At 40.3% G+C, this 13,611-nt stretch overlaps 1 protein-coding gene across 1 annotated transcript in view; it reads left to right on the top strand.

The window, feature by feature from the left end:
• The window catches only part of LOC135460373 (hsp90 co-chaperone Cdc37-like 1), a 53,734-nt gene extending 53,175 nt beyond the window's left edge, over window positions 1-559 (top strand). The window contains 1 exon segment of the mRNA XM_064737167.1: window positions 461-559. Coding sequence (XP_064593237.1) covers window positions 461-559 — 99 coding nt within the window.
• Window positions 560-13,611: the final 13,052 nt, after the last annotated feature.

Here is a 13,611-nt window from a genome sequence, read left to right on the forward strand (position 1 = left end):
TAATTCCATTAATGGAAATATGCAGGTAATCAAATCTAAGGAAAATTTGCATGGTGTTATGCAATTTTGCCCTTGTTTTTATCTTTATCTTGGAACACTGGGGTGTTTGGTTTCAGTGTTAGGGATGATCATATCTGAAAAGAAAATTTTAAAAGCTTTTAAAAGCTGGATGTTAGGAAATGGGACACAATTTAAAGTACTTTGAAATAAATTTACTCAAGGTACTTGTTTGGTAAGATCTGGTAACTGACCCCTAAGAAAATTCAAAATAAGGTCATAGTATGCTTGCTAAATTTAAAGAAGCTTTTGATATTCACATTATGATAATGATGTCTAGGGTTTTACTTAAGAAATTATATTTTTTACAAAATTATCTCATCTTAACAGACAAAATAGCTTGACTTAATTGTCTGTAAGTGTATGTATTGAGATGAAGGTTTCAATTCTTTATTTGTTGCAGAATGCAAATGATCTACAAGGTTGCATAAACAGGAGTGTCTGCAATTTAAATTCAATGCTACAAAAAGATGAAGAAGCCAAAATGATGGACACAGTATAGCACTGTTAAGAATGAGGCAAAGTACTCATTTTTTATTACAAAGAAAAGAATGTGGCTATTTTCTTGACACATTTTTATTGGTATTGCACTTTATTTTTGGTATTTTGAGCATGGAGGGTATTTGGAGGGAGAGTAATCCAGAAATGATTGTAATAATGTTTGAAAATGTGCTGCTAGGTTTTTGGTTGTATATGAAGAAGGTTCTCATTGCCAAACGTGGAAGTGGATGTGCTACTAAATTTGCCTTTTATAATTTTGGGAATTAAAGTATGAAAAATAAATTGCACAAGTACAATGTTTACACAATAGGTGGTAGATTTCCAGTAGAAATTGCTATTGTTATTAGGTATGGCTATGTGTTATTCTATGAATATTGGAAATCACAATTATACTTCTGCTATATTCCTGGTATAGCTCTTAAATCTGATTTTAGCACAAATAGCAATAAATTGGTATGACATCAGTACTGCAGATCTGGATGGCATCAATGTTGGAGAATTTTGCTCAGACATGGCTTGAAGGAAAAAAAAGGCCATGAAAATATACAGCTGATGGAAAAGTAAAAGGCAGCTGTAAGCAGCAAATTCTCAAGCCTGTTCCTGTAAACAACAAAATTCTCAGGCACGTTTCGGTAAACAGCAGAATTCTCAGGCTTGGTTTTTAATAACAAGTAAATACCTTGTCCTTGGATAGATATGGGAAAGCAGAGTGACAAACATGGAGGCCTTGAGAACTGTTCATAACAGGATGAGAAAAACAAGTCTTGGTCTCAATAACAGACCACAGGTATTGAAAACAAAAGGTGGGGTTGGTGTGTAATCTGTAACCAATGATGAGCTCGGGTTTTGCAATATGTATGAACTTAATTAACATGGTTATAAAATGTGCATGTTGGATCAATCAATCGGAGTTCGATGCTGATCAGAGGATGGGTCGTCTCCCTTCGCTTTCTACAAATGGTGACCCCGACGTGATACGGCAACGCAACATGAAGGAGCGAAGACAGGGTTCAGGTCCAAGCAGCTGGGACGGCAGTAAACACAACAAAAGAAAAAGGGATAAAAAAGAAGCTGAGACGCGTCATGCCTCGGGTGTCGTACAGGCGAGCCCGACTGATACGTGCTGCACGGACCTTGAAGAGGCTTCAATCAGCGCTGACGATTTTAGGTATGGAAAGGCAAGCAGCATATGAATTATTTACTGCCTTTTTACAAAAAAGGCAGGTTAAGGGGATAGATTTGCAGAAGGATTTACCAGGGCTTTTATCTTATGGCTATGATAAAGGGGTTTTCCTTAACCCCCATACGGTTCACGAGTTAATGGAGTGGCGCAAATTTGGTGATTTATTATGGGAGGCTACTTTAGATGGTGATAAAACTGCCAAGAAGTTAGGTAAATTATGGCGGGTCGTTCGCAATGAATTACTGCAGTTTCAGGCCGAGAAAGACGCTGCCCAGCAGGCTAACGACGCTCATGGGTGTAATAAAGGATACGATCCGGACAGGGGATTACCATTAGCCCCTGCAATGAGGATGGTTTTATTACCTGCTTCGCCGCCCTCTTCAGCAAGCCAGGCTACACAGAGTGCTTCTGAGGCTCCCACAGCCCCTGAACAACAGCAGCCATGGCCGAGACCCCCCGATCAGCTCCCAAAAATCAATGAGCCAATCCCTGGGGCGGAAAACGACATAGTGAGGGCTATTGTAAGGGAACGGAGGTTGGCCTGGGCTGTGCTTGCCAAAGACGCTATGAATAAGGGGGAGGGGGAGCTTATCAGCACTGTTACCCAGCTTGCTTGTCCTGTTGTATCCATGGCACAGGAGGGAGGGGGCATGCAGGCTACTATTACAGCTCTTAATTGGGAATTGCTGTCTCCGCTGAGGTCTACTGTTAGCCAGTTTGGAGTGAAAAGTGAGCCAGCCAAACAGATGTTAGATTATATTTTTGATGCCAGTCTTCTTCTTCTGGAGAACGATTGTCATGAAATAGCTAAATTGATCTTTACTCAGCCCCAGCAATTGTTATTTAATGCTCATTGGCAAGGGCTCGTAAATGAACGCGTTGCACAATTAGGGCTAGGGACCTCTCAGAATCAGGTGTTAGCAGCTCTTGCACCTCTTCAAGCGTCAGCTGCACTGGCATTAGCAAATAGAGGAGGCCGCATGAAATGTTACCGATGCGGAGGCATGGGTCACAGGTGCCGGGAATGCCAGGCTGCAGGACTCTGGTGCCGGAGATGCCGATCGGACACTCATAATACAGGTGCTTGCAGACGGAAATCGGGAAACTTCCCCAGGAGCACAGGAGCACGAACCACAGTGACCAGGCACCAACAGAAGTCGTCGCTGCAGCATCAGCACCCTCTCCTGTCTCCAACCCGACACCACAGGCAGCCGCCGCGGGGGGAGCCGAGTCGCCGCAGGGGGAGTGACCCATGCCGCCGCTTGGGCAGCGCTGGGTACAGCGCGCGCTGCCGGCGAGTCTCGCGAAACAAGGAGCCCAGCGCAGGGGGGTCACCCGCTCCGACACAAGCGGCGCAGGACCAGAGCGCTTTTCCAGCACCAGCGTTTCTCCCTCCGCCCCGCAGCCGGTAAAAAGCTTCAGTTTTAGACCTAACAGCCGTAATAAATGCGACTCTTGTCAACAAAAGAAAAGATCCCTACTGTAATTAAGAAACCAGTGATAATAAACAAGCGCCACCAAGGAGCATTACTATCCAGATGTTCCTCGCCTAAGTTAAAAAGACCTTTTGTTCTTCCTGGCAGAGACTGTGAAACAGAAATCAGCGTACTGAATGCGTGGGTCAAATTTCAGCCGATTTGGCTTAGCATCCATTATGCTGTCAGAATCACCTGCATTAACATGGCTCGGTCGGTGGAATTAAACTCTGAAATTGTATTTTGAAAAATTAAAAAATGTTAAAGATATGTTGAAGCGATTGTATGGGTGAGATGTTATGAGTGTGCTTTTTGGTACAAAAAATGCTGCACCAAACACGTGAAGAAAGTTGTTTTAGCTTAGTATTTTAGAATCAGGCCTGTAAGTAAGTTACAGTAAATGCTATATTCTATTTCTATAGTAAGTCTTTATCCATTGCTAAGTAGTTTAAGTTAAATTGTCTATTAGGTGCCATTAAATGTTAAATACTGTTAAGGTTAAGTTTTGTTAAGTTTAAGAGCTGTTCAGTTTAATTTCTGTTAAGTTTAAGTGTTATCAAGTTTAAGTGAAGTTAGATTCTGTTAAGTCTAAATTATATTAGATTTAAGTTAAGTAGAATTTAAAGTTAGTTAAGTTCTGTTAAAGTTAAGTGCTGAAGGAAGGGGACCAGGACACCAGTTGGTTCATCACAGGCCCTTCAGGTCCGGTCCGGTCCTGGTCCCTCAGGTCTTTCTGGTCCAGTTTATTGAAGAAAATATCAAACACTTATGCAGCAAATAATAAGCTTATGAATATTCTGTAAGCCAAGCAATCTATTGGTTAAACTATAGCATTAACTCATCCTCATTCCTTAGGGGTCACATCTTTCTTTTCTCATGTCTCTTTCACTGTTTGTTATTATACTACAGCTAAGCCTCAAGGACATGCTATCAACACAGGTGCAGGACTTGGAATTAGCCAGGGTTTTGTACTTTTCCATTTTCTAGCAGCTAAATTCCCAACATCTCCCCTGTTTTTATTTTAAAAAAAAAGAGTTTATGGGCTAACTGTCACACTCTTTGTAACACAAAAATAAACAATTCTAATAACTAAACAGTATTTTCCGCTAGTAAGGTTTTTCTCCTACAAGGGATTTAAGCAAGGAAAACAAACCAAAAAGGCTATCACTATTTATAGGATATGCTATACACTAAATACAAAAAAAAAAAAAAAAAATTTATGTGCGATAAAGCTCAAACAAAACTCAGGTGTGTTAATATAATTTATAAAAAAAAGCTAAAGAAAGTTTGCTTTCTATTCTCAAACAGCAAATATATTTTAAACAAAACCAGTTTTACTTATAAATGTTTCTGATTGTTTCTTTTAACTAGAGTTTTTTTAAGGTTTACAACAACACTTTGCACACAAGTCATAAAATAAATGCTTTTCATAAAAACATAAATCTATTTAACATTATTTAAATTTAATAGCATTTAAACTTAAAATATTTAAACTTTAAATATTTTAATTTAACAAAATTTAACATAAATTTAATTTTAACAAAAATCAGTTGATTTTAAATTTTATATACCTTATATTTAATATAATTTTAATTTTAATAAAAAACTTTTGGTCAACAAAAGTTTGTCTGCCTGCAATCATGATAAAAAGTAAGTGATATCTTAAAATGAATACTAAATGCTGTATGTTTTTGTTAATCATATGCTTTTAAAAACAGAGTTTTTATTATTAAAATTTGAAATTATTATTTATATAATTTTTTTATTTCATGTTTTCATTATTATTTTATTTTATTTTTATAATTTATTTTATTATTTATTATTATTTTATTTTATTATTTATTCTATATTTTATTATTTTATTCATATTATTATTATGTTTTTTAAAGTGGCTGTGGTGGGAAGCACCACTTTAAAAAATAAACATTTCCTTTGGATTTAGAAAAAGGAAACAATTCTTATTTAAAAACAATTATATCATGCATTATCTTTTATATTAACAATTTAAGAAAACTTTTAATCTATACCAAAACAATTTTTTTTAAATTTAAAATGTGTATTATTCCTAATTTAGTTTTCAGGGCTTGAGCTAAAACCATGTCATCAAAAAACTCTGGGTTTTTTCATTTTTTAATTCTTTAAGTTTTTTTCCCATTGTACATGTTTCTTTTTGACTCTACAAGTCCATTATAAAGACTATATAAAATATATTTTTTCCTAGGGAATAGCAAAGCCACATTGTATACCACTGGAATAAGACACTGTTTAAGGTATAGTTGTAAAAAAAAATTTTTTGAATTTAGTGTTTGCTTTTATAGTTATCACATTTAAACAAAGCTTAAAAAATACAAATAATATACTTATTACATTTCATTTCTACAACCACTTTAACCTGTTTTTAACATTTTAAAATTTTTTAAAATACAATTTTGGAGTTTGATGTTCTACTGACTAAGTTATTTTGGGCTTCTGATGTCTAAAGTCTTAGAAAAAACAAAAGTCCCTTTTAACACTTAGGTGAGAAACGTCCTGATGTCCTTTGATGTTGCTTGTTTATTTTCACTGGTCTCTTAATTGCAGTAGGAATCCTTCTTTTGTTGACAAGAATCATATTTCTTATGGCTGTCTAACTGAAGCTTTTGCCAGCTGTGGGGCAGAGGGAGAAGCTTTCCCGTTGGAAAAAGCACTCCGGTCCCGCGGTGCCTGTGTCGGAGCGGGCCACCTCCCCGCGCTGGGCATGGCGCGGCTCCCCCCGCTCTTGGCCTCCGTGGCTGCTGGGCTCCCCGCGCGGCTTCTCGGCGCGGCTTCCCCGGGGGCTCCTGCGGCGGCTGGCTCGGCTTCCGCCGCGGCCCCCCCGGCTGCACTACCGCCGCTGTGCCCATGCGGAGTTTGGAGTAGGACAGTCCAGCAGGCGTCCCGAGCAGCGGCTGCTGCTTTGCATTCAGAAATATGCTGAAGCAGTGTGTGGTGCATCACTTGCCATGGCTGGCTCAGTTTCTTTGCTGTTTTATTATCTTCTAACACTGCTTCCCACAATATATCCCCAGATTTTTTCCGTTCTGAGAGTTCATAAACCGTTTGTGGGTTAAGGAAAGTTTCTTCAGCGTATCCGTAGGCTAATAACAAATTTATCCCCTTTATCTCTTGCCATTTTAGATACGCAGCTAATAACTTATATGCTGCTTGCCTTTTTATACCTCTTTATTTTTTTGTGAGCGCTCTTGCAGCTTTCCAGGCTCCGGCAGCACGTGGGTGGCTTGAGTCACCGATGTGAACCCCAAGGGTGTTTCAAAGGTCCGGCACCGTCTCGGCTGCGAACGAGACCCAGCTCCAACTTCCTTGACCGTGGCGTGCTCTCTCCCCCTTTTTCTTTTAGTCGAGACGAGAGGGGTCTGCGTTCAGGGTCACCATTATGTCAAAGGAAGGGGACCAGGACACCAGTTGGTTCATCACAGGCCCTTCAGGTCCGGTCCGGTCCTGGTCCCTCAGGTCTTTCTGGTCCAGTTTATTGAAGAAAATATCAAACACTTATGCAGCAAATAATAAGCTTATGAATATTCTGTAAGCCAAGCAATCTATTGGTTAAACTATAGCATTAACTCATCCTCATTCCTTAGGGGTCACATCTTTCTTTTCTCATGTCTCTTTCACTGTTTGTTATTATACTACAGCTAAGCCTCAAGGACATGCTATCAACACAGGTGCAGGACTTGGAATTAGCCAGGGTTTTGTACTTTTCCATTTTCTAGCAGCTAAATTCCCAACAGTTAAGTTCTGTTAAATTTAAGTGATTTTACATGTAAGTTCTGATGATTTGAAAATCTGTTAAGTTCAAGTTCCATTAAGGTTAAATTTTGTTAAAGTTAAGGTCTGTTAAACTTAAGTTCTCCTAAGTTAAGTTCTGTTGAGTTTAATTTCTGTTAAGTTTAAGTGATGTTAAGTTCTGTTGAGTTTAAATATTTTAAGTGCTTTAAGTTTAAGTGCTGTTAAGTTTGAGAAATGTTTGATAGATTTATGCTAGATGTTTATTTTATGGACGCTGGGGTCGAGTCCAGCATTATTAGCCCTAGCTGTTCACCTCCTCTCCAGGTTCGCATGAATGAAAACAGCTAACAGCCTTCTTTTCTTAGTCCAATTACCTCCTACCGTGCAATGCCTGATAAGGCAGGACATTATGGCTCAGTTGGGGGTGGTTTTAACCCTTTGGGGTAAAAGCCATTGCTCGGACCATGGCTGGGGAACCTTATAGAGATACTAAGTGTGCTTTTAAATGCTTTTACTTATTTTGCTTTGTATTTTTGGTTGTATTCAAGATATGGTCAGTAGAATGATAGAAAAACCCTGGCAGACTAACCTCCTTGTGCAAAAAGGAAAAACGGGGAATTTGTTGGAGAATTTTGCTCAGACATGGCTTGAAGGAAAAAAAAGGCCATGAAAATATACAGCTGATGGAAAAGTAAAAGGCAGCTGTAAGCAGCAAATTCTCAAGCCTGTTCCTGTAAACAACAAAATTCTCAGGCACGTTTCTGCAAACAGCAGAATTCTCAGGCTTGGTTTTTAATAACAAGTAAATACCTTGTCCTTGGATAGATATGGGAAAGCAGAGTGACAAACATGGAGGCCTTGATAACCGTTCATAACAGGATGAGAAAAACAAGTCTTGGTCTCAATAACAAACCACAGGTATTGAAATCAAAAGGAGGGGTTGGTGTGTAATCTGTAACCAATTATGAGCTCGGGTTTTGCAATATGTATGAACTTAATTAACACGGTTATAAAATGTGCATGTTGGATCAATAAATCGAAGTTCGCTGCTGATCAGAGGATGGGTCGTCTCCCTTCGCTCTCTACACATCAATGAAAACACTGGCTGTCTACTTCTTCTCAGAGGATTTAAATGTTACATTTTGCTTTCATAAAAACATTGTTTGGTGTTCCCTCCCACCTAACAATTGCTTACATATGATCTTTGGGTTGTATGGTCACTGAGAAACTTTTTTTCATTTTTTAAGAATTTTTGGCTAAAATTCACTAAATTTTTAAACTAATTTTTTAAAGCTAGATCTGTAATGGAGTGAAAAACATTCGCTAAAGAGAACAAAAGGGGGCCATCAGGCACCGTGGGTGGGATGAGACTCTACTTTCAACAAAAAGCTTGATTACAGTCAGGAGCCAAGCACTTATAAGTCAGGTTTTGGCAGGTATTTCATACACTGCTAAACTAAAGTTCTTTTTATTAAGTGAATGTTTTATGAAGTTACCAAGTATTGAGAAGTAGGAAGATCTTTAAAAGCCTTCCATTTTAGAATCTTACTTCCAAATGGTATTCCCAGAATAAGTCCGGTGTCAGAGTCTATGCAATCTAAAATTTCTACCAAACTTTTCAAACTTGCTGCTTCTATAGCAACTCTGTCCATAAACATGTACTCTGTAGCTGAGATATTTCAAGGGAGAGTCTGTACCTCGAATGTCAAAATAAAAGTTTTCTTCATGTGTGTATTGCTTTGGCATGGCCTGGTTTTTGGCAGCAAGGGAGCCACAAAGATTGTTCCTGTGGGGAGTTGCTGGAAGCTTCCACCATGTCCAGCAGAGCCAATCCTTGATGGCTCTGAAGATGGACATGCTGCTGGCCAAAACTGGGCCAATGAGAGAAGTTGGTGATACCTCTGTGATGACATATTTAAGAAAATCAAAACAAAGTCACAGGTTTTTTCTCCTAGTCAGAGAAGAGGAGGTGAGAACATAATAGGGAAAACAGCATGGTGACACGAAGGTCAGTGGAGAAGGAGGGGCAGGAGGTGCTACAGGCACCAGAGTCGAGATTCCTCTGCAGGCAATGGTGATGACCATGGTGAAGCAGCTGTACTTCTGAAGCCTATCAGGGTCCATGGGGAATGTAGACATCAACCTGCAGCTTGTGGGGCAGGTGCCCATGCCAGAGTGGGTGGATGCCTGAAGGAGACTGTGATCCAGTGGAAGACCCAGTGGAGAGAGGGGGCCCTTGCTTTCAGGCTAGAGCAGTCTGTCCTTGGACAACTGCATCCTGTGGAAGAGTGATCCATGTTGTGGCAATTTTGGGAGGACTGTCTGCCCATTGGGGGAGTTCACATTGCAGCAGGTGCAGTTTGGCTGTCGCTTGTGATAGTGGAACTACACTGGAGAAGTTCATGGAGAACTGTCTCCCGTGAGAGGCACCCCATGGTCTCACAGGGGAAGGATTCCTCCCCTGGAGCAGTAGAATAAAATCTGATGAACTGACCAAAACCCCCACACCCTGTCTCCCTGCACTGTTGGTGGGAAGGAAGGAGGGGCTGGGGGGGAGAGAAGGTGTTTTAAGGGCTTATTTTACTTCTCATTATCTCCTCTGATTCTGTTAGTAATAAAATTCACTTTGCAACTTAAGCTGAGCCTGTTTTGCCCTTGAAATATTTCTCCTGGTTCTTAGCTAACTCATGAAGTGTTCATTAGGTTTTTTTCCCTGTTGCCCAGCTGTGGCAGGGTGAGCGAACGACTCTCGAGGGTGTCTTGAGTTGGGCCAGTGTCAAACCACTATAACATGTCTTTACAGAAGTCTTTTATTTGAATGTTCATTTAGCCAGATCTTCTATTGTTTACTTGGCCCTCTGCTGCATTGCTCTCACCACTGTCTTGGTTTGGAAAGACAAGTGGGATGATGTAATTTTATCAGTGAGACACAGTGGCCCATTAACAGAAGATATCTCCCCAGAGGGAGGATTGGTTGTGGAAGAGAGAAAGAAAAACTGCCCAATTAACCAAAGATAACTGCCTCACCTCTAACAGATGATGATAGAATACACACCCCCACCCACATCTTGCAACCCAGGACAACCACACACAGGGTTTGGAATGCATTTTAGAGTAATAGTTTTATTAACTCAAATAAACAAATTGATATAACTAGCTAGTTCTTATAGAGGCTGCACACAGTTGTTGACACAGGCAAATTAAACGTTATACAGCACTATCCTTTTTTTCTTGTAGATTCTAATTTTGATTTAGTGAAGTCTAAGTCTGTTGTAGTATACAGTGAGATAAATATCAGTTAAAAATTAGCAATAGATCAGCTGATGGAAACCCCTTTCTTGGCCCTAGTACTACTGTCTGGAAGACTTGTGTTTTATCCTCAGGTTGTTTGCTATTCTGTTTAGCTGTTGGGCAGATGAGGACTCAAGGAAACAGCAAATTCTATCCAGGATGTACGCAAAAGAGGTTGTTTATAGACACAAAACCAGAATCTATACGGAACCAATTATAGTAATTGTATTAGATGCTGTCTTACACTGCTTCTGATATCAGGACTCCCAAGGTGATAGCATCAGATAGATCTCTCTTCTGGTGTACAGCATGCTGCATAGGCCTGTCTATGGAGACTTGAGCTGATAGGTGCTTCCTCACTTTTACTCCATCATGTGCTGTTTTTATGTCCTTTCCTTATACAGAGCAAACAAACATTAAATATGTTGCTAGACCTTTGTCCAAGACCACTAAGTCCTCGTGATAACAAATATCTTAGGTGTGCCAAGGCAATAACTGTCTCAGCTGCAAACTGCAGATAATGAACTATATTTCTCTACTACTGAACCCAGTCAAGTATTTCACAGGCATTCCAGAAAGGAAGAGAACACAACAGGGCTTAACTTACATTAATATAGGATCATAGTAAAATTCCATTTGGAAGGGATCTTAGGAGGCCTTTAGTCCAATCTCCTGCTCAAAGCAAGGTCATCTTGGGGTTAAACCAGGTTGCTCAAGACTTTATCCAGTCTGGTCTTGAAAGTCTCCAAGGATGGGGACTGCACAACTACTCTGGACACCTTGATTCCATGCTTGACCAGCCTCACACTGAAAAAGTTTCCTATTCAGTCAGGGCCTCTCTTGTTTCCACTTATGCCTGTTGTCTCCCGTCCTTCCACCATGCGCCCTGTGAAGGGCCTATCTCTATCTTCTTGATAGCCTCCTTGTAGGTATTAAAAGACTACTTTTAGGCCTTCTTCTCTTCAGGCTGAAAAAGATCAGTTCCCTCAGTGTCTTCTCATACAGCATGTTCTCTGGATAATCTCAGTGGCTTTCCACTAGACATGTTTCAGCTGATCGATGTTTTTCCTGCATTGTACTGTGCCCTAAACAGTGTTCCAAATATGGTCTAATGAGTGCTAAGTGAAGGGGGATAATCACTTCCCTTGATCTAATGGTTACACTACTGCTAATACAGCCCAGGATTATTTTGACCACTTTTGCTGCCAGGGCACACTGTTGGCTAATGTTAAGCCTGCTGTCTATCAAGAATTCCCAAGCCCTTTTCAGCACAGCTGCTCCCCTGCCAGGCAGGCATCAGCCTATATCTTTGTAAGGGGTTCTTCCTTTCCAGGTACAATACTAGGTGCTTGTTCTTACAATCATAGAATGATAGAATCATTAAGGTTGAAAAAGATCTCCAAGGTCATTGAATTCAAATGTTAACCTATTGCTGCCATGTTCATCACTAAATCATGTCCTTAAGTGCATGTTTTTTTAACAGCTCTAGGGCAGCCTGTTTCAATGCCTAATCAACCTTTAAGTGAAGAAAATTTTCCTAATGTCCAATATAAACCTTCTTTGGCAGAATTTGAAGCTAGGTCCTGTCACTTGTTACCTGAGAGAAGAGACTGACACCCGCTTCACTACAACCTCCTTTCAGGTAGTTGTAGAAACCAGTAAGAGCACAGAATGACTAGGTTGGAAGACACCTTTAAGATCATCGAGTCAAATCCATGCCATAACACCTCAACTAAACCATGGCACTGAGTGCCACATCCAATCTTTTTTTAAACACATCCAGGGATGGTGACTCCACCACTTCCCCGGGCAGACCGTTCCAGTACTTTATTGGCGATGAAGAGAGACAGGGAGACTCTGATATGGTCAGAAAAATCCAAATTTGTTGTGGACTACAATGCTTATATACTATTTAGGAAGACTAGCAATGTTTTACTGCAATGATTGGGTTAATCATCACATAAACAAACATACATTTTACAACACCTCTTGCTTGCAGAAGTTTTGATGTACTTTTCTTTTCTGGTAAGTCCTGATTTAATCTTCAGCTTAGTCTTGATTTAATCATCAAAGTTCTGTTTGCTCTTGTCAAGGCATCCTGTTATCAAATCTCTTATGCTAACCAGATCCAAAGTCCATCATCTGTCTTATGTGTCCCAATATAATTTTATCACTCTGTCCCTAAAATGTTTTTCCTAACATCCAACCTGTATTTCCCTTGGTGCAGCTTAAGACTGTGTCTTCTGATTCTGTCAGTTGCTGCTTGGAAAAAGAGACCAACCTCCACCTGACTACAACCACATTTCAGTTAGTTGTACAGAGTGATAAGGTCACCTCTGAGTCTCCTTCTCTCCAGGCTGAACAACCCCAGCTCCCTCAGTTGTTCTCCATAGGGTTTGTGTTCCAAGCCCCTCACCAGCCTCGTTGCCCTCCTCTGAACGTGCTCAAGCATCTTAACGTCCTTCCTAAACAGAGGAGCTCAGAACTGGACACAGTACTCAAGGTGTGGCCTCACCAGTGCCAAGCACAGGGGAAGAATGACTTCCCTGGCCCTGCTGGCCACACTATTCCTGATACAGGCCAGGATGCCATTGGCCTTCTTGGCCACCAGGGCACACTGCTGGCTCACGTTCAGTCGGCTGTCGACCAGTTCCCCCAGGTCCCTTTCTAACTGGGCACTGTCCAGCCACACTGTCTCCAGCATAAAGTGTTTCAGGGGGTTATTGTGGCCAAAATGCAGGACTCACCACTTGGACTTATTAAACTTCATCCCATTGGACTCTGCCTATCCATCCAACCATTCCAAGTCTCTCTGCAGAGCCCTCCTATCTTCCAAAAGATTGACACGTTCCCAGCTTAGTGCCATATGCAAATTTACTAATGAAAGACTCAATACCCTCATCCATATGATCAATAAAAATATTAAAAAGAACTGGCCCTGATACCTTAAGTTTTAGCTTTCATATTTTTCAGATTCTGTACTGCATTAGTGTGTAACTCTGAACTTCATATAATGTGTTAGCAAGTTCTCTTCATTGTTTAATTAGACAAAACAATCCTTTTCCAACCTGAAGACCAAGGACACCATTGCAGCTTTGGGCCCAAAAAAAGTATAAACAATGGCAAATTGAGGAAAGCAATCTAGGAGGATGGGACTTCCTAACCTGAAGCTGTAATTGGACAATTAACGCCAATATGTAAACGGACCAAAACCAAAACTCATAAAATTGTGAAAACTTGTGACCAGTCGTCCATCTTAGGTAGATCTACTAATAGTTCCTTTTTGTCTTTATTCCTGTGTATTATTAGTTTTAAGTCTTATGTCTGTTAGTTTTGGGT

This window comes from Zonotrichia leucophrys, unplaced genomic scaffold (genome assembly GCF_028769735.1).
Source record: "Zonotrichia leucophrys gambelii isolate GWCS_2022_RI unplaced genomic scaffold, RI_Zleu_2.0 Scaffold_35_1530144, whole genome shotgun sequence".
Classification (NCBI taxonomy): domain Eukaryota; kingdom Metazoa; phylum Chordata; class Aves; order Passeriformes; family Passerellidae; genus Zonotrichia; species Zonotrichia leucophrys.